The following is a 25,928-nucleotide window of genomic DNA, read 5'->3' as shown; positions in this document are numbered from 1 at the left end:
AGAGTTCCCACTTCTCCACACCCTCGCCAGCATTTGTCGTTTGTGTTTTGAACGATTGCCATTCTAGTTGGAGTTAGGTGAAATCTCAGGGTAGTTTTGATTTGCATCTCCATGATTGCCATCGATGGTGAGTATTTTTTCACACATTTATTGACCATTTGAATTTCGTCTTTTGTGAAGTGCCATTTTTTGATTGGGTTGTTTTCTTTTCTTTACTTTTTTTTTTTTTTTTCAATACTGGGGATGGAACCCAGGGGCATTCTACCTCTGCGCAGCACTCTCAGCCCTATTTTTTTTTATTATTTATTTTAAAACAGGGTCTCAATGAGTTGCAAAGGGCCTAACTAAGTAGGTGAAGCTGTCAGCAAACCATGATCCTCCTTCTCAGCCTCCCAAATGCTGAGATAACAAGTGTGCACCACCACGCCTGGCTGGGTTATTTGTTTTCTTAGTACTGAGTTTCTTGAGTTCTCTGTATATTCTAGATATTAGTCCTCTATTAGAGGAATGGTTGGCAAAATTTTCTTCCATCATTCTTTTTTTTTCCTTTCTTTTTTTTTTTTTTTTGGTGCTAGGGATTGAACCCAGGGGCATTCGACCTCCAAGCCTCATCTCTAGCCCTACTTTTTTTTTTTGGTGGTACTGGGGATGGAACACAGGGGCCTCTACCTCCGGGCTACACTCCCAGACCTATTTTATATTTTATTTGGAAACAAGGTCTCTTAAGCCAGCTGAGGCTGGCTTCGAACCTGCGTGATCTTCCTGTCTCAGCCTCCCAAGCGCAGGGATTACAAGCGTGCACCACCACGCCCGGCTTTTAGCCCTACTTTTTATTCTTTATTTTGAAGCAGGGTCTCACTAAGTTGTAGAGGGCCTCACTAAGTAGCTGATGAACCTGTGACCCTCCTGTCTCAGCCTCCCAAGTATGGGGATTACAAGCATGTGTCACCACACCGGCTTCTGTTAAGGTTCTTCACAGTTCCTTTGCTTTACAGAAGCTCTTCAGTTTCATTCAATCCCACGTATTGATCTGCCGTTTAGTTTCTTGTGCCTTTGGGGTTTATTGAGAAAGTTTTTACCTGTGCCTATGTATTGGAGTGTTGGTCCTATGCCCTTTTCAAGGAGCAGCAAGGTCTGTGGTCTGATTTCCAAGTCTTTGATCCATCTTGAATTGACTCTTGTGCAGGGTGAGAAAGTGGGATTTATTTTCATTTTTCTGCATATGATTAACCAGTTGTGCCAACAGCATTGTTGAAGAGGCTATGTTTTTTTCCAGTGTATGTTTTGGGCCCCTTTGTCAAAACTCAATTGGCTCTAAGTGTGTGGATTTGTTTCTGAACCTTCTATTCTAGGCCTCATTGGTCTGTGTATCTGTTTTTGTGCCAGTACCAGCCTGTTTATTACTATGGCTTTGTAGTATAGTTTGAAATCAGGTATTGTGATTTCTCCTGCATGGTTTTTGTTGCTGAGAATAACTTTGGCTACTCTGTTTTTTGTTTGTTTGTTTGGTTTTGTTTTGTTCCAAATGAATTTAAGGACTGACTCTCCTTTTTTCTTTTTCTTTTTCTTTTTTTTTTTTTTTTTTTTTGCGGGTCTAGGGATGGAACCCAGAGGCATTTGACCTCCGAGCTACACCCCCTGCCCTATTTTTTATTCTTTATTTTGAAATAGGGCCTCATTAAGTTGCAGAGGGCCTCACTAAGTATCTGAGGCTGTCCACGAACCCGGATCCTCCAGTCTCAGCCTCCCGAATGCTGGGATTACAAGCGTGCACCACCACGCCTGGTTTAAGATTGATTTTGTATACAGACACTTTGCCGAATTTGTTGATCACTTTTATAAGCCTTTTGGTTGAGTTTGTTGGGTCTTCTAAGTATAATATCAGGTCATCTGCAAATAGTGATAGCTTTAGTTCTTCCTTTCCTATTTGTTCTCCACTGATTTACTTCTCTTGTTTTACTGCTCTGGCCAGAGTGGTGAGGCCGGGCGTGGTGGCGCACGCTTGTAATCCCCGCGCTTGGGAGGCAGAGACAGGAGGATCGGGCAGGTTCGAAGCCAGCCGCGCGCGCTGGTTTAGGAGACCCTGTTTCCAAATAAAAATGTAAAAATAGGTCTGGGAGTGTAGCCCGGAGGTAGAAGGGCTTCCAGGAACCCCAGTACCACCAAAAAAAAAAAAAAAAAAAAAGAAAAGAAAAGGAGTGGTGATAGCCAGGTATGGCGCTGCACCCTTTTGTAATCCCAGAATTTTGTAGGCTGAGACAGAAGGATCGTGGTTCAAGGACAGCCTCAGCTTACAGAGGCCCTTTGCAACTCAGTGAGACCCTGTTTCAAAAAAAGAATAAAAAATATGTTTGGGGGTATAGCTTGGAGGTAGAATGCTCCTGGGTTCCAACCCCAGTACCACGAAACACACACACACAAAAGAAGTGGTGATAATTGACATCCTTGTCTTGTTCCTGTTTTTAGGGGGAATTCTCACAGTTTTTCATTTATTTATTTATTTATTTATTTATTTATTTATTTATTTATTTATTGTGGTACTGAGGATGGAACTCAGGGGCATTCTACTTCCTAGCTACACTCCTAGCCCTATTTTTTATTCTTTATTTTGAAACAGGGTGTCACTGGGTTGCAGAGGGCCTGAGTGGCTGAGGCTGTCCATGAATTCATAATCTTCCTATCTGAGCCTCCCGAATGCTGGGATTACAAACGTGCACCACCGTGCCAGGCTTGCTTCAATTTTTTTTATTTTATTTATTTATTTTTTTTTTTGCGGGTCAGTAAGCTTTTGGTTTTGTTGACTTTCTGCATTTTTAAAATTCCCTCCTTCATTGATTTCTGATCTGATTTTAATAATCCATCTTCTTCTGGCTTTGGGGTTGGACTGTTCCTGTTTTTCAGGGCTTTGAGGTGTATTATTAGCTTATTTATTTGAAGATTTTTCTGTTCTTATGTGGGCACTCCGTGCTATGAATTTTCCCTTTAATACTGCCTTCAACATGTATGCCAATACCATTTTGTTCTTTATTAAGATGTATGACTAGCCGGGCGTTGTGGTGCACGCTTGTAATCCCAGCATTCGGGAGGCTGAGACCTGGAGGATCGTGGTTCTTGGACAGCCTCAGCTACTTAGTGAGGCCCTCTGCAACTCAGTGAGACCCTGTTTCAAAATAAAGAATAAAAAATAGGGCAGGGGGTGTAGCTTGGAGGTCAAATGCCCCTGGGTTTCATCCTCAGACCAGAAAAATAAAAAAAGATGTCTGACTACAATGCACCAATAAACAATTAAAAAAAAATACTGCCAGGTGTGGTGGCCCACGCTTGTAATCCCAGCTTTTGGGAGGCTGTGACAGGAGGATGATAGCCTCAGCTATTTAGTGAAGCCCTCTGTAACTTAGTGAGGCCCTATTTAAAAATAAAGAATAAGGGAAAAAAAGGCAAGGGGTGTAGCTCAGAGGTTGAATGCTCCTGGGTTCCATCCCCAGACCCATAAAAAAAAAAATAGGGCTGGGAGTGTCAGTCAGAGTTAAAATGCCCCTAGGTTCCATCCCCAGTACTGAAAAAAAAAATTAAAAAGGGGCTGGGGTGTAGGTCAGAGGTCAAATGCCCCTGGGTTCAGTTCCAGCACCACACAGTGACACACACACAGTCCCTTGTCCCTTGGGGTTTCCAGCCCCAGGGCCCTGTCCCACTGCCCACAGGTAGCGCATCGCTCTCCTGTCCTCTGTCCCCTCAGGCTGGGTCGTCCCCACCAACCCAGCCTGAGCATCAAGACTGGAATCTCCCCGGATACGCTGCTGGGACTGGTGAGCAGACCAGGGGGCCAGAAGGGGGATCCTTGCCGCCTCCTGGGGCGCACAGCAAGGCTGGGGGGTGAGCATCACAGTCTTTGCATTTCCCAGAGGAGAAAGCCTGCTGTCTAGAAAGAGTGAGAAAGCCAAGCACCTGGACTCCCAGCCAGTGAGAGGGCAACTTCCCCTTCTCAGACAGCGCCGCCCCGAAACCCCTGCCGGTCCCCTGGCTGCTCCTTCTTCCCTGAAGGGTTGAGTTTCCTTGAACTGTGTCAGGCCTGGCAGAGTCTCCCCCAGGCCCTGGGTCACTGGGCTGGGCTAAGTCCGCCTGGGTGGCCCCGGTGAAGGGCCAGGCGCATACAGGGGGCGCTCCTGAGGGAGTGCGGCCCGGGACAGCAGGGAGGGGAGGTAGGGAGGGGAGGCAGGGAGGGAGGCCGGGAGCCAGGCTGGGGCTCAGGAAGGAGTCTGGCCTTGTTCCTGGAAGTTTTGAGGATGAACTCTTTGATTTTGAAATGGGGGTTTCTTGAGAGAAAACCCGGCGAGTTCTTGTCGACGGTGAGCAAAGAATGACACCCGCAGACCTCAGGAAGGGGAGTAAAAGGTTTATTGGAAGGAGCAGGGAATGGGGCAAGGGTGGCTGAACACCCCCAAAGGGGCTGGAACTCTGGGTCCAGCAGCTGCCTTCAGGACAATTCTTGAGAGTAGCCCAAGACGAATTGCCTTCAGGTGCAGGCTGCTTTCTTCCGGAGTCCACGGGAGGGGAGGTCGGAACTCCGGGGTCCAGTAGCTGCCTTCAGGGTCACTACCCGAGTGTCGCCCGAGCCAAGTGCCCATCAGTTGCAAACTACTTTCTCCCAGAGTCCACACGATCTGCCAGAAAAGAGGTGTAGGTCACCCCTAGGGGCCTGGTCAGCCATGATGTCCAGCAGAGGCCTTTAGGTCACTACTCGAGAGTCGCCCGAGCCATGTGCCCTCAGGTGCACTCTGCCTTCTCTCAGGGCCAATACGACCTGACCTGCGAGAGAGAAAACAGCTCCCCAAAAGGGGAGGGGGTCCCCGAGCAGGAAAGTCCCCCCTTTGCCATCTGACTGGCCAAAGCCTGACCGCTTGCAAGTTCGCTTTTGGTTAGGGTGACTTTGGGGATTCCAAGGAGAATTTGCATAGGGCATTTGCAAGTCTTTTGAAGGGTCTCCTTTCAGGAATGCCAGACTTGCTCGGTGGGTTTGTTGATTAGGAAACTCAGGATGGCTTTGTGAAGCTCTGGCCTTCTTATCTCTGAGCCTTTGGAGTTTCAGGCATTTGTCGCCCCTCAGGAAACTCAGGAAATTAACTTTTTTCTACCAAGGCCTTTTCCCTATCTGCCTCTTTCCTTTCTATCTCCTCAATTTGACTGAGGAACAATGTAAATTGCATTTGTGTGTGTGTGTAACTGGGGATGGAACCCAGGCGCATTTGACCTCTGAGCTACACTCCAGCCCTATTTATTTATTTATTGGTACTGGAGATTGAATCCAGGGGCATTCTGCCTCCAAGCTACACTTCCTGCCTATTTTTTTTCTTTATTTTGATTTATTGTTAACTTTTGTACTGGGGGTGGAACCCAGGGACATTCTACCAGCATATGTGTGTGTGTGTGTGTGTGTGTGTGTGTGTGTGTGTGTGTGTACTGGGAGTGGAACCCCAGGGGCTTTTCTACCTTGGAGATATATTCCCAGTCCTATTTTATACTTTATTTGGAAACAGGGTCTCACTAAGCTGCTGAGAAGCCGGGCATGGTGGTGCACTCTTGTATCCCAGCATTTGGGAGGCTGAGCCAGTTCGAGGACAGCCTCAGCTACTTTGTGAGGCTCTTTGCAACTCAGTGAGACCCTGTTTCTAAATAAAGAATAAAATATAGGGCTGAGGGTGTAGCTTGGAGAGCTTGGAGGAAGAATGCCTCTGGGTTCCATCCCCAGTAACGCAAAAAGAAAAAAAAATTGAGCTAGAGGTGTAGCTCAGGGATAGGATGCCCCGGATTCAGTCCCCAGTAACACACACACACACACACACACACACACACACACACACACACACGTGCTGAGAAGCTAGAAGATTTGATGTAAAAGGAGACATAAAAATGGGGTGTAAGCCGGGCGTGGTGTCGCAATCCCAGCATTCGGTGTACTAGTATTGGGAAGAGATTTTAAAATGTATTAATGTATCAGTATTGGGAAAGATTTCCAATTTTAAAAATATATCGTTTGTACTAGAAAAACCAGGATTGGTAGGAAGGAGGGACTTGTAATTTACATTTCTAAAGAGAAGGAAGAAAGCTGGAGCCAGGAATGGGAGGAAATCACAGATCCCGGAGAAACAACATCACACATCTTGGGGGATTGGAACAAGAGGTGTAGGGTACTGGAGGCAGGACAGCCCCCCATTCTGGGGCAAATCCGGCTGGAGACAGCAGAATACTGGGCTAGAGATAGGGCTAGCGATATCTACAGATCAAAGGACCTGCCGCAGAATTGGTCTGGATAAAAACACTCAGTATACTGGAGCTCTTTGGTATTTTTCATTCGAATTACCCCCCTGTGCCCCCCTCTCGGGCACAGGGCTGTGACTATCTCCTGTATTTCTATCTTTTTAATAAACTTCTTTAAATCTTCAGCCACTGTCCAACCTATGGATATTTATTCTTAGCTTAGGACAAGAATCCGCGGTCTCTCTGTTTTTCAGTTTGTGTGGTTGTGGCGGGGGAATTACTTCTCCCCTCACACACACCAAACACATCTCACCGCAACATTCGGGAGGCTGAGACCTGAGGATGGCAGCCTCAGCTACTTAGTGAGGCTCTCTGCAACTTAGTGAGACCCTGTTTCAAAATAAAGAATAAAAATAGGGCAGGGGATGTGGCTCGGAGTTCGAATGCCCCTGGGTTCCATTCCCAGACACCCTCCCCCAAAAAAATAAAAAAATGGGGTGCACATAGTGCAGTCCCCGTGCTTGTAGAAGCACACACCGTGAGGGGCCTGAGCAACGCAGGGCAGGGTGTTGGGAAGGGCATAAATGGTTTGGGCTGAGCCGGGTGGGCGTGGAGACCTGCACCACACAAAACAAAACAAAATATGGAAGAAAAAGAAAGAAAAAAAAGGGCTGGGGGGGCAGCTTGTAGCTAGAATGTCCCTGGGTTCAATCCCTAATACAAAAAGAAAAAAAAAAAAAATCCAGGCTTGGGTTACATGATTTGAGAAGTCTCTGCTCTGGACTGGCAATACTGTCAGAAAGCAGGGGTGATTCTATGGCTTTTTTTTTTTTTTTTTTTGTACTGGAGATTGAACCCAGGGGGCATGCTACTTCTGAGCTACACCTCCAGTCCTATATTATTTATTTATTTGCTTATTTTATTTTTTATTTTATTTTTGTGTGTGTATGGGTCTGGGGATGGAACCCAGGGGCATTCAACCTGAGCTACACCTCCTGCCCTATTTTTTATTCTTTGTTTTGAAACCGGGTCTCACTGAGTTGCAGAGGGCCTAAGTAGCTGAGGCTGCCATCCTCAGGTCTCAGCCTCCCGAATGCTGGGATGATTACAAGCGTGCACCACCATGCCCAGCTTGCTTATTTTATTATTATTTTTGCAGTACTGGGGATTGAACCTAGGGGCATTCTACGTTCCTACTATACCCCCAGCCCTAGTTTTTATTCTTTATTTTGAAACAGGGTCTCACAAAATTGTGGAGAGTTTAAGTAGTTCAGGCTGACTATGAACCTGTGATCTTCCTGTCTCAGCTTCCCAAGTACTAGGATTACAAGAGTGTGCCACCACACCTGGCTGTATTTTATTTTATTTTATTTTATTTTCAGGTCTGGGGATGGAACCCAGGAGCATTCGACATCTGAGCTACACCTCCTGCCCTATTAAATTTTGAAATAGGGTCTCACTGAGTTGTGGAGGGCCTAAGTAGCTGAGGTTGTTCACGAACCGCAATCCTCCAATCTCAGCCTCTTGGATGCTGGGATTACAAGCGTGCACCACCACGCCCAGTTTATTTTATTTTGAAACAGGGTCTTGCTAACTTGTCCAAGCTGGCCTTGAGCATGCAATCCTCCTGTCTCAGCCTTCCATGCCCTGAAATTGCAGTTGTGCACACCACGCCCAGCAAGGAGGTTCTCTTCTGATGGCTTCCTCTGGCATCTTGCCTGCACTGCTGTTAGAAACCTTCCCCAGAGCCGGGAGTGGGTGGCGCACGCTTGTCATCCCCGCGCTTGGGAGGCGGAGACAGGAGGATCACATTGGTTCAAAGCCAGCCCCGCTGGCTTAAGAGACCCTGTTTCAAGAAAAAAAAAAAGTATAAAATAGGTCTGGGAGTGTAGCCCCGAGGTAGAAGGGCTTCCAGGAACCCCAGTACCACCAAAAAAAACCAAACAAACAAAAAAAAAACCACCAAAAATAAAACAAAGCCAGCCTTAGCTACTTAGTGAGGCTCTCAGCAACTTAGTGAGACCCTGTTTCCAATAAAATATAAAAAAGGTCTGGGAGTATAGCCCAGAGGTAGAAAGCCTCTGGGTTCCACCCCAGCACCACCAAAAAAAATAAAATAAAATAACCTTCCCCAGAGCCGGGCGTGGTGGCGCACGCTTGTAATCCCTGAGTTTGGGAGGCTGAGACAGGAGGATCGCTCAGGTTCGAAGCCAGCCTCAGCTGGTTTAAGAGACCCTGTTTCCAAATAAAGTATAAAATAGGTCAGGGAGTGTAGCCCGGAGGTAGAAGGCCCCTGGGTTCCACCCCAGTACCAAAAAAAAAAAAAAAAAAAAGAAAAAGAAACCTTCCTCAGGGCTGGGCAGGTGTCTAGAGAGCCTCCTGGCCCCCACCTGGCCTATACATGAAGACTCAGCTCCTAAAGCCCCACGGGCCACAAAAGGGACTGGAGATGGAGACAAGAGGGGAGGAAATCAAGTGAAAGAAAAATCAGAAAGGAAAATCCAGTCTCTCCCGCACCCTGGGAACACAGGCAGCAGCTTCAGTCAGGTCCAACTGCGAGCTCTGTGCCAGGTTTGACCTTGGCCTGTGTCCTCTGAGACTCAAACTCTCCATCTGTAAAATGGAGAGGCCTTAACCTCCTCACAGGGCTCTTGAGGAAACAGAGGCAGGTAATGCACAGGAAGGGCCTGGCAGAGGACCCAACAACGAGTCCTTTCTTTGGCTTCCCTCTGTTCTTTCCCTCACATCTCCAGCTCGAGGGCACTGGAGGTCCTCGCTGGTTATCACAGTGGCTCCAAGGGTAGGCACAGGGCCCCACCTCCTGGTGGACGCTGGAACTGCACCTTTCCAGAGCAAAGGTAGAAACACTTTTTTCCAGGGAAAAGGCAGGGATTTTTCCTTCCTTCCTTCCCTTCCTTCCCTTTTCTTTCTTTCTTTCTTTCTTTCTTTCTTTCTTTCTTTCTTTCTTTCTTTCTTTCTTTCCTTCCTTCCTTCCTTCCTTCCTTCCTTTTTTTTTTTTGGTACTGGGAATGGAACCCAGGGGCATTCTACCTCCTAGGTACACCCACAGCCCTATTTTTTTTTTTTTTTTTTTTTGGTGGTACTGGGGTTCCTGGAAGGCCTTCTACCTCTGGGCTACACTCCCAGACCTATTTTTACATTTTTATTTGGAAACGGGGTCTCCTAAGCCAGCGCACACGGCTGGCTTCGAACCTGCGCGATCCTCCTGTCTGCCTCCCAAGCGTAGGGATTACAAGCCTGCACCACCACGCCCGGCACCAGGGATTTTTTTCTTTATCTTTTCCTTTTCGTACTGAGGAATAAATCCCGGGACATTCTACCTTTTAGCTATACCCTCAGCTTTTTTTTTCTTTTTTCTTTTTTTCAGTACTCGGGTTGAACCCAGGTGCAGTCTACCTCTGAGCCACACCCCCAGGCCTATTTTAAATTAATTAGTGGTATGGGGGATTTAACCCAGGGACATTCTACTTCCAAGATATACCTATACCTCCAGCCCTATTTTCTTAATTCTTTATTTTTTATTTTACTTTCTGTGTGGTACTGGGGATTGAACCCAGGGGCATTTTATCCCCAGCCCTATTTTTTATTCTTTTTTGCAGTCTGAGCTATATCCCCATCCTGCGTTTTTATTTATTTTTGGTGGTACCAGGGTTCCTGGAAACCCTTCTACCTCCGGGCTATACTCCCAGACCTATTTTATATTTTTATTTGGAAACAGGGTCTCTTAAGCCAGCAAGGCTGGCTTTGAACCTGCACCATCCTCCTGTCTCCGCCTCCCAAGCATGGGGATTACAAGTGTGCGGCACCATGCCCAGCTTTATTCTTTATTTTGAAACAGGGTCTCACTAAACTGCAGAGGGCCTAAGTAGCTGAGGCTGTCGGAGAACCTGGATCCTCTTGTCTCAGCCTCCCAAATGCTGGGATTACAAGCCTGAGGCTTTTATTCTTCATTTTGAAACAGGGTCTAAGTTGTAGAGGGCCTAAGTAGCTGAGGCTGGCCAGGAATCTGCCATCCTCTTGTCTCAACCTCCCAAATACTGGGATTACAAGCATGCATCACCACGCCCAGCTTCTTGGTTCATTTTTTTTTTTTTTTTTTGGTGGTGCTGGGGGTGGAACCCAGAGGATTTCTACCTCCAGGCTATACTCCCAGACCTATTTTTTTTATATATATATTTTATTTGGAAACAGGGTCTCACTAAGTTGCTGAGAGCCTCACTAAGTAGCTGAGGCTGGCTTCGAACCTGTGCGATCCTCCTGTCTCAGCCTCCCAAGCGCAGGGATTACAAGCGTGCGCCACCACGCCCGGCTTCTTGGTTCCTTTTTTTGAAGGGAACAAAATGCTTCCTGGTACTTTCAAATTCCCCAGCAAATTCCCTGCATCCAGCCACTGGCATCCTCACGCCATGTCCTCCTTCTGTAGGGGCTGGGGGTTAGCTCAGAGGTAGAATGGCCCTGGCCTCAATCCCCAGTACTGAAAAAAGGGCAGTAAACAGCTCTTAGCCCACTCGACTCAGTGAGGCTGTCGGGAGACAAGCATCTCTAATAGGTTCCACATTCATTAGGGGTTCTTTATTTGTGGTAATAAACGACTGGCTTATTTGCTTACTTCTTGTGGCACTGAAGATGGAACTCAGGAGCTTGAGGTTATTTATTTGGAATCAGAGTCTTGCTAAGTCGCTGAGGCTGGCTTCAAACCTGTGGTCTTCCTGTCTCAGCCTCCCAAGCAAGCGCTCAGATTTCAGGCATGCACCACCGCGCCCAGCTATTTGTGGTAACAAAAAGGGGACAGAACATCAGCTCCCAAGCCCGGCTCTAACGTTAATGTGCCCTGATGGCAGTGGGAAATCAGTGATGGTGGTGACAGACTCCAGACCACACCGGGTGACAAAAGTTACGTTTAATTTACAATGTAATAAAGGTTACAGGTAAAAAGCTACACATAAAGCTGAAAAGGCCTATTACACAAATGTACAAGTCTCTGTACAAGCTCCTAGCAATGTTTCCTGCCTTTGTCTCCTATTTGTCGGCCAGGTCCGGCCTGGGGCTCTGGCTACCAGAGCTCTCCATCCAGGGGGAAGAGCCTCCAAACCAACAGCTAGACGTCCTCTTAGAGCATCCATTACTTGCAAAGCAAAACCTTTTCCTTTCTGAGCTGCCCTAACAGGTCATATGTATCCTAAAAAAATGCCTCGTAACACACTCAAAAAGGGAAGTAATGCCTTAAAATGCAGAGGACAGGACTCTGGAATTAAATGAAACTTAAGTGGAGTGCTCAGGTTTGACAAGAAAAACAGGTAGAGTTCAAACAATACTGTAAGTCAGAACTATAACCTGTGCCCATGGCACTGGTCACAAACGAAGGGAAATCAGAATGTTTGACGCCAACAGAAAGGACAAAAGAGAAAAACCGAACTACTGGACCTCAAAACCAAAGACCCAAGAAAACATTTTGGCTTTAAAGTTTAGCTTAACTGAAGAGCACTACCCCTTTGTGCTCACCCTGGGGCCCGTGGCGACCCTTCTGCAACCTGGGACTCGGAGTCCGGTAAACGAGGCTGCAGGGATCCCAGGACCACTGAGGCCACTGCCACCTCCAGAGCTCTGGATCCAACTGGGGCACGTGACTTTAACAGAAATACTCCTAGAAAGCGAAAAGAGAGCAGGCCCTAGAGGGCCTGGGAAAGAGCCAGCGCAGCCTACTTAAAAGGACCTAGAACCTTTCTCTACGTGGAAGGTGTCCTGAAGACAGGTCCTCAAGGGATACCTCGCCCACTCCTGTCTTCCCGTCACAAGGTCAGGGCCCCAGGAGACATTCTGAAAGACGATACTGCACACATGGAACGTTTCTCCCTAGTTCATTAGCATCCCCCAAACCCTTCCACCCCATTCCCACCCATCCCCACCCTTCTCCATGACCAAAAATATCAAATCAATAGGGACGGTGTGGGCTTCTTGCCCGGCCAGGCCTCCTTTGCATATTTCTTCTTCTTGGGTTCATTAACGGCTTCGGGGTTGTAGACGGCAGGGTTGGGCGTGGGGTTGAGGGTCACAGCTGATGGCACGACGGGGGTCAAGTCCACGTCTGGGGCGAGGTTCGGGTATGGCATGGGCAAGCCACCGATGAGCGCTGTCCCGTGGATGCCGTGTGGCTGGGAGCCCGCTTCGTGGTGTGTGGGGGGCAGGCCCCCATAGAGTCCTCCGCTAAAGGCAAAGTTCTGCATGCGCCTACTCCCTGGTTCCTCCAGGCCCAGGGAGCCAGGGCCATCCACCCGCTTCTTCTGTGGTTGGCCATGAGGAGAGGGGAGAGACAAGGGAGAGGAGAAAGGAGGTGAAACACAAGAACAGGTTTCTCTACCCCGCCTTGGAATGGCCTTTGGGAGAGGTCCGCCTGTTCGTTTCCCAGCCAACCTATTTCATGGTCCTAAAATCTTAAAAAAAATTTTTTTTGGCAGTACTAGGGATTGAACCCTGGGGAATTCTATGTCTGAGCTACACCCCCAGCCCTATTTTTTATTCTTTATTTTGAAACAGGGTTTCACTGAGTTGCAGAGGGCCTAAGTAGCTGAGGCTGTCCATGAACTGCAAACCTCCTGTCTCAGCCTCCCAAATGCTGGGGATGGAATGCAGGGGCATTCTACCTCTTAGCTACACACCCAGCCTCATTTTTAAAATTTTGAAACAGGGTCTCACTGAGGTGCAAAGGGCCTCACTAAGTAGCTGAGGCTGTCTGCGAACCGCGATCCTCTCAGTCCCCCAAATGCTGGGATTACAAGTGTGTGTCACCACTACCGGCTCTGTGCCTAGTTTTTTTCCCCCCCTTTTGTGGTACTGGAACCCAGGGGTATTCTACTCTACCTCTGAGCTATACCCTCAGCTGGGATGACAATGAATGCTGGGATTACAAGTGTGTGTCACCACGCCCGGCTTTAACACATCTATTTATTATCAGGGATCTTACTACTTTAAGGGGTAGTTTTGTTCTCTTTTGGACAGTTCTACCCATGAAGTTCCTCCACATGCTGGGAAACGGAGCAGCTCTAATCATCACTTCTTTTTTTCAGCACCCCTGATGTTTAAACCTAAACCAGAGCTGGGCGTGGTGGCGCACGCTTGTAATCCCAGCATTCCAGCATTCGGGAGGCTGAGACAGGAGGATCATGGTTTGTGGACAGCTTCAACTACTTAGTGAGGCCCTGTTTCAAAATAAAGAATAAAAAATAAGGCAGGGGGTGTAGCTCAAAGGTCGAATGCCCCTGGGTTCCATCCCCAGACCTGCAAAAACAAACAAACAAACAAACAACACCCCTAAACCAGAACTTGAGTGATCTTCCTATCTCTTCTACTCCTGTTCACAAAATAATGTCCTGGCAAAGCCACAAAAGCCACAGGTGCACGCAGTACTGCAATGATGCTTCTCTCCCTCACCTAAGGAAAGGACGGCCATCAGAAGGTGGGCCTCTCTGCACCCTTTGGGAAGGTAAAGTTACAGACTCATGTAGCACATAATTTAATGTCATTTTAAGCTGGCTCGTCACCTGCAGCCTTTTTTTGTTTGTGTGTGTGGCACTAGGGATTGAACCCAGAGGCACTCTACCTCTGAGCCACACCCCCAGGCTGATTTTATTTCTTATTTGGAAAGAGTATCTCACTAAGTTAGAGAGGGCCGAGGCTGGTCTGAACCTGCGATCCTCCTGTCTCAGCCTCCCAAGTACTGAGATTATAAGCAGGCACCACCATGCCATCTCTGGAATATGTTTCAAAGCTATATTCTAAGGCTACTGATGTGGCTCAGTAGTAGAGCACTTGCCTAGAACGTGCAAAGCTTCTGGTTCAATCCCCAGCAAGGCAACACACACACACACACACACACACACACACACACACACAGGCACGCACACACACCCGACATGTCTACACGTTACAGAGTGTGTTATTCTCCCCCAACCCCTAAAGCCGAGGATCGAATCAAGAGTCTCACACATTCAGCACACACTCTGCCATTAAGATGCTTCCAGCCCGCACAGTGGGTTTTTAATCCTAACTGTACGGTGTTTGAAATACTGTTAAAACGCGCTTCCTACCTTGACCGGGACCACCGCGGTTTGCACCATGTTCCGGAAGCGACCAACTGAGGGATCCACGTCCTCTGCAAAAAGAGACGAGGGCAGGGTTGGTTCTCTAATGGGAGGAGTAAGGGCACAGAACTCACTGCAACCAAACAACCGGACTCAAATGTTAACAGTAAAAGACGGGTAACACTGCAAAGTGTTTACTGTGTACTGGGCACTGTGCTAAATCCTCCCCCAAACGCAGGCGGTAGGTGCTAATGCAATCATCACCATGTAGACAGAGCAAACAGACGGAGGCGAGGGACTGGCCGCCCCTGCTGGAGGCGGGAGAGGCCGGGCCCCTGAACAGTCACCACAGGCCTGTGCTCGGGACGCAGTGCCAAGCTGCCTTCCCAAGCTTTCCTCTAACCTGTGCATTTCCTCTTTTGAGACATTAGGAATCTCCTGTTAGTGATGAACACGCCACACTTCTTGCTAATGCCTACTTGATGTTAAGATCAGATTTAGGACTTGGACCCAGGGCCTCAAACTTACCCTGAACTTTTTTTTTGGCACCAGGGTGGAACCCAGGGCTTTCTACCTTTGGCTATACTCACACCACTGCCCTCCAGAGAGTCTGCTTCATTCCCTCCGCAGGGAGAAAGTGCTGAGCCCTGGAAGGACTTGCTTTGTAGTCACTCTGTCAGGCACCTTGTGCTGGTCATCAGGCAAGGAAATCAAGAGCAAGGTCCTGTCCTGCCTTGAGGACAGCAGACAGATACATGCAGAGGTCCTTCAAGACAGATGCGAATCGGTGGGCCTGAGCAGAGGACGGCTGGGGTGTGCCACCTACGATGCGGGGGTCTCCTCACTAAGGGCTGAGTCTGAAGAAAAGGGCAGGCGCAGTCTTAGCATCACTGCCGCAGAAAACTACTGTACGCCCCTTCAGTTTAATACTGAGGCGAGAAGGACTTGTTTCCCTAACAGATGCTGTACATACTATCTTAACGGCACTGACATGGCTTGCTATTGGAAACACACTCCTATAAATCCCACTGGAAAACAATACTATGAGTAATAATGCCTATATGAGTAATTAATTTCTGGTTTATTTTTTATCTACTTTTATTTATTTGTGTGGTACTGGGGGAGGAACCCAGGGGCTTTCTACCTCTGGTCACTCCCAGACCTATTTTATATTTTATTTGGAAACAGGGCCTCACTAAGTTGCTGAGGCTGGCTTTGAACCTGTGTGATTCTCCTGTCTCAGCCTCCTAAGTGCTGGGACTACAAGCGTGTGCTACCACGCCCAGCAATTTCTGATTTATTTAAATCTATCTTTTCACATATTAGGATAACTCTAAAGAATAAACCTTGCTATTATGCTCATAATCAACCTTCATACAATAAATAATGAATGGATTCTGGGCCAGGGTGTGGTGGTGAATGCTTGTAATCCCAGAACTTGGGAGGCTGAGACAGGAGGATAGCAGGTTTAAGAACAACCTCGGGAGCCCTCGGCCATGGTGGCGCACGCTTGTAATTCCAGCATTTGGGAGGCCGAGACTGGGGTAGAGTGGTTCACGGGCAGCCTCAGCTACTTAGTGAGGCCCTCTGCAACTTAGTGACACCCTGTTTCAAAATAAAGAATAAAAAATAGGGCAGGGGGCGTAGCTCAGAGGTAAAATGCCCCTGGGTTCCATCCCTATACCCACAAATAAATAAATAAATAAATAAATAAATAAATAAATATATAAATAGTAACTGAAGCCTAGCAGAGCGCTAATGGGCAATGGGCACCATGCTCCCCACAGGCCTGTATCAGAGTAAAGCTGTTCCAGGCACTCAGCTGAAGGGCGCACAGGCTCTCATCCTCTGTTCCTTCCAACCACTCCAGTCTGAGAAAGATAGCTGTGCTCCTGAAAACCTACCCATGAACTCCTTGCTAATTCTGCCTCTAAAACAGAAAAGAGTTGCACTGGTGAAAGGCAAATGATGATGCTGATAATAGTTAATATCTATCCAGGGCTTACTGAGAGTTAAACACTGATAATCATTGTGTGTGTGTGTGTGTGTGTGTGTGTGTGTGTGTGTGTGTGTGTGTGTGTAACGAACTGAAGCCAGGGGCATTCTATCTCCAAGCTACATCATCTCCAGCCCTCTTTTTTTTCTTTTGCAGAACTAGAGGTTGAACCCAGGGGGATTCTACTGAGCTACACCCCCAGCCGCATTTTTTACTCTTAATTTTGAAACAGAGAACCTAAGTAGCTGAGGCTGGCTGAGAACCTGTATCTTCTTGTCTCAGCCTTCCAAGTACTGGGATTACAAGTGTGTGCCACCACACCTGGCAATCCTATTTCTTTTCTTTTCTCTCCTTCCTTCCTTCCTTCCTTCCTTCCTTCCTTCCTTCCTTCCTTCCTTCCTTCCCCTCTCTCGGCCCTATTTTTTTTTTTTTTCCAGTACTGGGAATGAAACCCAGGGGCATTCTACCTCCGAGCTACACCCCAGCCAATAGTCTCACTGAGCTGCAAAGGGCCTCATTAAGTAGCTGAAGCTGGCCATGAACCATAATCCTCCTGTTTTAGCCTCCCAAATGCTGAGATTACAAATGTGCTCCACCATGCCCGGCTCCCTATTTCTTTTTGAAACAGGGTCTTGCTAGGTTGATGAGAGTCTCACTACTCTCTGAGTTACATCCCAGCCCTATTTTATTATTTTGAACAGGATATTGCTAAGTTGTGGAGGGCCTCACTAAGTCCTTGAGTCTGTCCTGAAACCTGCAATCCTGTACTGGGATTACAAGCATCACTGTGTATGTCTGCATCATTGTATAATTTAGATAGACCTCCCTCCTCTGTGTCACCCTTGTACCAGAGTACTTGAGATGTACTAGGAGCCCAATAAACGAATGTGTCTTTATTGATGTAACAAACTGGCCAATTCAGTAGCTGCCCCATAAACTGAAGCTTAATCTTGATATTTCCGTACTGAGAAGCAACTCTTCAGTGTGAATAATGGTTGGTAGAAGTTGCTGCAACCTTGAAGCGCTCCAATCCTACTCAGAACCTCATAACAATAGTAATGCTCTACTTTGAGATAAAGGTAATACCCGTATTCTACTTAAATCCCTATTACGATAGAGACATACTGAGCAGCAGGAAGAGAACCACCCTTGTTCTACACACTGCGTCACGTAGGCCCCCCAGCTTTTCTTTCATAGTGTAACTAGATGATGCTTGGGTGGTCAAGGTCCTCTGCCACTGAACTACACAAACATACCTAACCTCAGTGTAACACCTCTTATCCTATGACCGCTGGCCGTGTACTCTCTGAAACCACCACACCTCATTAGAAGAAACTAGGAGGGGCCCTCACCTGGGTTGATGATCTCGTCATCCTCACTGAAGGTCACCCGTGAGTTCTTCCTCTTCCTCTTTGGTCTCTGGATGTCCAGATTCCCCTCCTCAATAGTGAGGGTAGAAATCCGCTTATTGTGAGCAGTATTGAACTCTGTCAGGTTCTGGGCCCAGGTCCAGAAGAAAGAGAGAAGTTAGTGCATAGGAAATCTGGTGGAGGAAATAGTAGTAATAAAAGGCAAGAAGTACTTGGGGGTAACTCTGACCTCCAAGGCGGATGAGACTGCTCTACGTTTAGAGAAGACGCATACTGCCCTTAGACTGCGAATACAAGTGTCATTTGAAAGAAAGTGAAGCATCCGCATTGACTAGCAAGGGAGTGCTATTCAAAGGAGGGGAAGAGCCTCGACTGACATCAGGTCCTCTGCACAAATGCCCTGCGTTAAGGTTTTTTAATTTGTTAAAAAAAAAAAAAAAAAGGCTAGCCAGCCATGGTGGCGCACACTTGCAATCTCAGCGTTTGGAAGGCTGAGACAGGAGGATCACACAGGTTCAAAGCAGCCTCAGCTACTGAGTGAGGCTCTCAGCAATTTAGTGAACCCTGTTTCCAAATAAAGTTTAAAACAGGTCTGGGACTATAGCCCGGAGATAGAAAAGCGAAAAGCCCCTGGGTTCCATCCCCAGTACCACATTAAAAAAAAAAAAAAAAAAAAAAAAAACAGGAAAAATGCTATAAAGCCGGGCATAGTGGTTCATGCTTGTAATCCCAGGATTGGAGAGGCTGAGACCAGAGGATCACAGTTTGCGGCCAGCCTCAGCTACTTAGTGAGGCTCTCTTTCAAAATAAAGACTAAAAATAGGGCAAGGGGTGTAGCTTGGAGGTCAAATGCCCCTGGGTTACATCCTCAGACCCACAAAAACAAACAAAAAAACCCAAAAAACAAAAAAATAAAAATAAAACAAGCCAGGCGTGGTGGCGCACGCTTGTAATCCCAGCATTCGGGAGGTGGAAACCCTAGCAACTCAGTGAAAACCTGTTTCAAAAAATACAAAGAATAAAAAAATAGGACCAGGGGGTATAGCTTCAAGGTAGAATGCCTCTGGTACCATCCCTAGTACCACACACACACACACACACACACACACACACACACACACACAAAAAGGTGGGTGTGGTGGTGCATGCTTAGGAGGCTGAGACAGGAGGACTATAGGTTCAAAGCCAGTCTCAGCAACTTAGTGAGAACCTGTTTAAAAAAAAAAATACAGCTGGAGACGCAGCTCAGAGGTGGACTGCCCCTGGATTCAATTCTCAGTATCACACACACAGAGACACACAAAACATGAAAAAAGACAATGGATTATTTCATTCTCAGGAGCTCTCTCCTTTGAAATTATTATTATTTTTTTTTAATTTTATTTTTTCAGTACTGGTGATAGAACCCAGGGGCATTCTTCCTCTGAGATACACCCTCAGCCCTATTTTTTTATTCTTTATTTGGAAACAGGGTCTCACTGAATTGCAAAGGGCCTAAGTAGCTGAGGGTGTCCTCGAACTGCGATCCTCCTGTCTCAGCCTCCCAAATGCTGGGATTACAAGCGTGCGCCACCACGCCCGGCTTTCCTTCAAAATTCTTAAGGACACTGTGAGTGCACTTAATTCTTGGCATTAATATTTTCTTGTTCTCTTTCCTGTGTCTGGCCTAGTTCTATTCATAAGCATCCATCCATCCATCTTGATGAACCTGGCCTTAGCAAGGCTGCCTGCCTCTTTTTCAATTCACTGGTTTAATCTAATCTGCACTGTAGTTTAAAATATTCTAAATATCTTAGAATGAAGATCCAGAGAAACAGGGAAGCTGGGCTGGGATGTAGCTCAGTGGTAGAGTGCTTGTCTAGAATGCACTGAGTTTAATCTACATTACTGCAAAACAAAACCAAAAACAAACAAAAAAGCTACAAAACAACCTAACAGGAAAGCAGAGAAACAGCTGGAGGGGAAAAGGTCAGAGTGACTGTCAACGAGGTCCTTAAACCTCGTTAGAAATGAGGCCATTTCTAGCATCATGACGTCCACTTGTAAGATTTACATTGTGCTTTTCTTCCTAAACACTAGGAAACTGACTTGGTGTACAGGACAGTCGATACACGTGGGTGGTTACAGAGCAGCAACTGGCCTGCTCTGTTGGGTCTACTTGAACAGACAAGTCACACCACACAGTGACACACGCAAAGGACAAGAGCAGGTCGCAACTACTGGACGTGGCCTCTACAAAAGGAAACCAGGCTGGGGGTAGCGTGCATGTTTAACCTGTACAAGGGCCTGAGTTCAAGCCCTATGGGGGGGACACTTTTAGCACTTTAAAAATTAAATTTTATAAAGTTCATGGCCTTCAGGTCATCTGATCCCTATAGCAGTCTAATTCTATTGGGATTCCTGGGCTATTTATACCCAAAAAAGCTACACAAATGAACAAGAGTGTCATTCTTACTAAGCTAGTAGTGCCTAACAGACCTTTGTATGACGATGGAAATACACTGTCCCTGAGTTTCTAAAGGGGATTACTTCCAGGATGTCCTGAACACTAAAATTTGCATACGCTCGAGTCCCTCAAATAAAATGCATACAACAAGCCAGGTGTGGTGGCGCATGCTTTTAATCCCAGCATTCAGGAGGCTGAGATGGGAGGATCGCAATTCACAGACAGCCTCAGCTGCTTAGCAAGGCCCTGTTTCAAAATAAAGAAAAAAAAATAGGGCAGGGGGTGTAGCTGGGAGGTCAAATGCCTTTGGGTTCCATCCCCAGACCCACAAAAATAAATAAAATGCATACAACATAAGCACATCCTCCCATATACTGCCATCTCTAGATTATTAATAACACCTAATACAATGTAAACACTGTGCAGTTATTATACTGTATTTGTATTGTTCAAAGCAATGACAAGAAAAGATCTGTACCATTCTGTATAGAAGCAATGTGTCCCTCAGGACATCATCAATCTGCTGCTGGTTGAATCCGTGAATGCAGATCCTGCTGACAGAGGGCTGATGGTATTCTCTACTTGTGCTAGCCAAAGTGGTATCCACTTGCTATATGTAACTAATGAAAACTTTGGCTTCTAATAGCCAGTGAAGGAGCACAAGACACCTAAGAGGGTCTAGTGAAGGCACCCCAATCACAGCCACAGTGCTGAGGACTCATTACTGGTCTCAAAGAACCTCCTGCTGCTAAGTCATTGGCATTTCAACGCCTACATACTGCAAAAGGCAGGGTCCCAAACGACAAAATAACGACATAAACATGGAATTACATCAAGCTCGGTTTCCTCTTCTGGAAGCCCCAATAAGCCCTTGAGTTCATCATCCTCTCCACCCATCTTCTCATCTCCTTTCACAGCTGACGGCAACGTCTGAGGCTTCTCACGCAGAGTGTATGCTCTTGTGGAGGCGCCAAATGAGACCGTAGAATCAATGGGAATTTGCTGAGGCTTGTGAGGTTCTAACCGAATATGACCTAAGAAAGTGCCGTGCGCTGGGAATAACCAAATCAGAAACGTAAGGGGATAAACAAAAAACAACTTGAGTTTTAGAAAGACAGCATCAGGTGTAGTGGCATGCTCCTGTAATTCCTGTACTCGGGAGGCTAAGACAGGAGGATAACAGGTTCGAGGCCAGCCTCAGCAACTTAGCAAGATTCTGTTTCCAAATAAAAAATAAAATAGGGCTGAGGGTATAGCTCATGAGGTAGAATGGCCCTGGGTTCAATTTCAAGTACCAAGAAAGAGAAAGAAGAAAGAGTGTTTTTTGTTTTTCTCACAGCACTGGGGATGGAACCTAGGGGCATTCTACCTCGGAGCTACTCTCCCAGCCCTATTTTTGATTCTTTATTTTGAAACAGGGTTCTACTGAGTTGCAAAGGGCCTCAAGTAGCTGAGGCTGTCCTTGAACCGCAAACCTCCTGTCTCACCCTCCCAAATGCTGGGATTACAAGAGTGTGCGACCATGCCTGGCTTTGTTAGTTAGTATTTAAATGATTAAAAATGCCCACCTTCACTGGGTGTGGTGGTGTATGCTTGTAATCCCAGTACTTGGGAGGCTGAGGGAGGAGAATTTCAGGTTTGAGACCAGCCTCAGCAATTTAGTGAGGCTCTCAGCAATTTAGTAAGACCCTGTTTCAAAATAAAAAAGTAAGCTGGGTGTGGTGGTACATGCCTGTGATCCCAGTACTTGGGAGGCTGAGACAGGAGGATCCAGGCTGATCTCAGGTTTGAGATCAGACTCAGCAAGTAGTGAAACCCTGTTTCAAAACAAAAAAGAATAGCCAGGTATGGTGGCAGAACACACTTATAATCCCAGTATTTGGGAGGTTGAGACAGAAAGATCGCAGGTTCAAAGCCAGCCTCAGCAATTAAGTAAGACCCTGCTTCCAAATAACAAATAAAATCCAAAGTTGAGCGTGGTGGAGCACGCTTGTAATCCCAGCATTCGGGAGGCGGAGACTGGAGGATCGCGGTTTGTGGACAGCCTCAGCTACTTAGTGAGACCCTTTGCAACTCAGTGAGACCCTGTTTCAAAATAAAGAATAAAAAATAGGGCAGGGGGTGTAGCTCGGAGGTCAAATGCCTCTGGGTTCCAATGCCAGACCCGCAAAAAAGAAAAAAAATTCAGCTGGGGGTATAACTTGGAGGTAGAATGCCTCTGGGTTTAGTCCCCAGCACTCACCGCCCCCCAAAGAATAAAACAGAGCTGGAGTTGTAACTCGGAGATATAATGTCCCTAGGTTCAATTCCCAGTACCACAAAACAAACATCTGGCTGGGGGTGTAGGTCAGAGGTAGAGTGCCCTGGATTCAATCCTCAGTAACACACACACACACACACACACACACACACACCCCTTCAGGATTATGATATGAAAACAAGTTTTTTATTTATTTTTTAGGTACTAGGCATTCTACCTTCGAGCTATATCTCCAGCCGTGTGTGTGTGTGTGTGTGTGTGTGTGTGTGTGTGTGTGTGTATGTGTATGTATGTATGTATTTAGCGGTACCAGGGATGGAATCCAGGGGCATTCTACCTCCAAGCTGCACCCCTGGCCCTATTTTTTTATTCTTTTATTTTGAAACTGGGTCTCACTGAGTTGCAAAGGGCCTCACTGAGTAGCTGAGGCTGCTCGCGAACTGCAATTCTCCGATCTCAGCCTCCCGAATGCGTGTGCTCCACACCCGGATTTTTATATATATATATATATATATATATATATATATATATATATATATATATATATATATATATATATTTTTTTTTTTTTTTTTTTTAAATTTTGAAACAGGGTCTAGCTAGGCTGATGAAATCTTACTATTTGATGAGGCTATACTAAAACTTGAAATTTTCCTGTCTCAGCCTCCTAAGTACTGGGATTATGGGTGTGTGCCACTATACTTGGCAAGTTTTTAAAAATGAAAATAGCACTGGGTCCACTGCATCCTCCACCATGTGTTACAATAAGGAAAACTGCACTGAACTTTAAGTCTCTTCTGGTGATTTTTTCTTCTTCTTCTTTTTTTTTTTTTTTTGTTAAGATAAGGTCTCACTATGTTGCCTAGGCCTCAAACTTGCAATCCTCCTGCCTAAGCCTCCTGAGAGGCTGGGATTAGGGGCATTCTCTTATATATAGAAAAACATTTCCAGCCCTATTTTTTTTTTGGGGGGGGGGGCGGCTCTGAGGATGGAACCCAGGTGTATTCAACCTCTGAGCTACACCCCCGCCCTATTTTTTCTTCTTTATTTTGAAACAGGGTCTCACTGAGTTGCAGAGGGCCTCACTAAGTAGCTGAGGCTGTCCGCGAACCGCGATCCTCCAGTCTCAGCCTCCCAAATGCTGGGATTACAAGCATACGCCACCATGCCAGGCTTTCAGTGGATTTCTTACACATCTTCAGACCTGTGGCTCCTCCATACACCAACTACCACTCACTGCCTGTTCTCTGCTAACATATAGGCTTGGCTCCATTCTGGGTCTATCAGGAGTGGTTCCAACCCCCAGAAGCTACATCTCCTGCAGCACAGGCATTGCCGTGCTCTGCCTTTCTCTAACTCCAAGTGTAAGCAACATGAAAATTGTTGGCCTAAGCCAAGCATAGTGGAGCACACTTGTAATCCCAGCATTCGGGAGGCTGAGACAGGAAGATCACAGTTCATGAAAAGCCTCAGCTAAACTTAGTGAGGCCCTTTGCAAAGCAGTGAGACCCTGTTTCAAAATAAAGACTAAAAAGAGCTGGGCGTGGTGGCACAAGCTTGTAATCCCAGCATTTGGGAAGCTGAGACAGGAGGATCGGTTCACAGCCAGCTTCAGCTACTTAGTAGCTTTGCAACTCAGTGAGACCCTGTTTCAAAATAAAAAAATAAAAAATAGGGCCGGAGCCGGGTGTGGTGGCACACACTTGTAATCCCAGCATTCGGGAGGCTGAGACTGGAGGATCGTGGTTCGCGGACAGCCTCAGCTACTTAGTGAGACCCTCTGCAACTCAGTGAGACCTGGTTTCAAAATAAAGAATAAAATATAGGGTAAAGGCTGTAGCTTGGAGGGCAAATGCCCCTGGGTTCCATCCCCAGACCTGCAATAAAAAAAAAAAAAAAAAAAAAAAAAAAAGGCTGGGTGTGTAGCTCAGCAGCAGAATGCGCCTAGGGTTTCATTCTCCATACCACCAAAAAAAAAAAAAAACCTTATTAGTTGGAGTATAGTCATAAAATTAAAATTGACATAATTCAGTCAAAACAAAATGTAGTTAGAATATAGTTTGTTAAAAAAATTTTTTTTTTTCCAGATGGAACCCAGGGGCATTTTACCTCCAAGCTACACCCCCAGCCCTAATGTTTATTCTTTATTTTGAAACAGGGTCTCACTGGGTTGCAGAGGGCCTCACTATGTAGATGAGGCTGTCTGAGAACCGGGATCCTCCTATCTCAGTCTCCCAAATGCTGAGATTACAAGCCTGCGCCACCACACCAGCTCAAAGAAGAATTTGTTTTTTAATGTCTTGAATTACTGCTCTACCACAGTAATGAAGTTAATTTAGGTTTCTGCTTAAACTGTGCTGTAATTTATTTATTTTTATTTTTATTTATTTATTTATTTATTTATTTATTTATTTTTTGCGGGTCTGGGGATGGAACCCAGGGGCATTCAACCTCCGAGCTACACCCCCTGCCCAATTTTTATTCTTTATTTTGAAACCGGGTCTCACTGAGTTGCAGAGGGCCTCACTAAGTAGCTGAGGCTGTCCGCGAACCGCGAACCGCGATCCACCGGTCTCAGCCTCCCAAATGCTGGGATTACAAGCGTGTGCCACCACGCCCAGCTGTAATTTATTTTTTAATTTTTTTTTGTGGGTATGGGGATGAAACCCAGGGGTATTCGACCTCCAAGCTGTACCCCCTGCCCTGTTTTTTTATTCTTTAGTTTGAGTTGCGGAGGGCCTCACTAAGTAGCTGAGGCTGTCTGTGAACTGTGATCCTCCGGTCTCAGCCTCCCAAATGCTGGGATTACAAGTGTGCGCCACCACACCCGGCTTGTACTGTAATTTATCATGGCCATATAAACACTTGAATACCAATACTCTCTAGTTCTTAGGTGCTGTTTTTTCTTTATTCTTTTTTCGTGTTACTGGAGATGGAACCCAAGTGCATTCTACCTGCCAGCTACACCCTCAGCCCTATTTTTTTTGTTTTGTGGGTCTGGGGATGGGACCCAGGGGCATTTGACCTCCAAGCTACACTCCCTGCCTTATTTTTTATTCTTTATTTTGAAACAGGGTCTCACTAAGTTGTGGAGGGCCTCACTAAGTAGCTGAGGCTGTCTGCAAACTGCAATCCTCCAGTCTCAGCCTTTTCTACCTACCAGCTCTACTCCCAGATCTATTTTGTGTGTGTGTGTGTGTGTGTGTGTGTGGTACTGGGGGTGAAACCCAGAGGCTTTCTACCTCTGGGCTATACTCCCAGACCTATTTTATATTTTTTATTTGGAAACAGGGTCTAACTAAGTTGCTGAGAGCCTCACTAAGTAGCTGAGGCTGGCTTCGAACCTGTGCGATCCTCCTGTCTCAGCCTCCCAAGTGCTAGGATTACAAGCATAAACCACCACGCCCAGCTTTTTATTCTTTATTTTGAAACAGGGTTTCACTGAGTTGCAAAGGACCTCAATAAGTAGCTGAGGCTGTCCTCAAACCGCAATCGTCCTCCC

General features: G+C 46.4%; 1 protein-coding gene across 2 annotated transcripts in view; it reads right to left on the bottom strand.

Annotated features, from left to right (window-relative positions):
• Nucleotides 1-12,203: 12,203 nt before the first annotated feature.
• PPP1R8 (protein phosphatase 1 regulatory subunit 8) overlaps nt 12,204-25,928 on the bottom strand; it is a gene marked incomplete at both ends in the record, with an annotated part of 32,298 nt that continues 18,573 nt past the window's right edge. The window contains 4 exons of one of the 2 annotated variants that reach the window (XM_080693001.1): nt 12,204-12,557; nt 14,361-14,425; nt 17,703-17,847; nt 20,998-21,218. In XM_080693001.1, the coding sequence (XP_080549127.1) occupies nt 12,204-12,557; nt 14,361-14,425; nt 17,703-17,847; nt 20,998-21,218 (785 nt within the window). The remainder of the gene's footprint in view (nt 12,558-14,360; nt 14,426-17,702; nt 17,848-20,997; nt 21,219-25,928) is intronic. The other variant, XM_080693002.1, reaches the window with a different exon arrangement.

This window comes from Muscardinus avellanarius (assembly GCF_963383645.1).
Source record: "Muscardinus avellanarius genome assembly, chromosome: 3".
Classification (NCBI taxonomy): Eukaryota; Metazoa; Chordata; class Mammalia; order Rodentia; family Gliridae; genus Muscardinus; species Muscardinus avellanarius.
The sequence above is the reverse complement of the archived record's forward strand: the minus strand, read 5'-3'. Positions and strand labels throughout refer to the sequence as shown.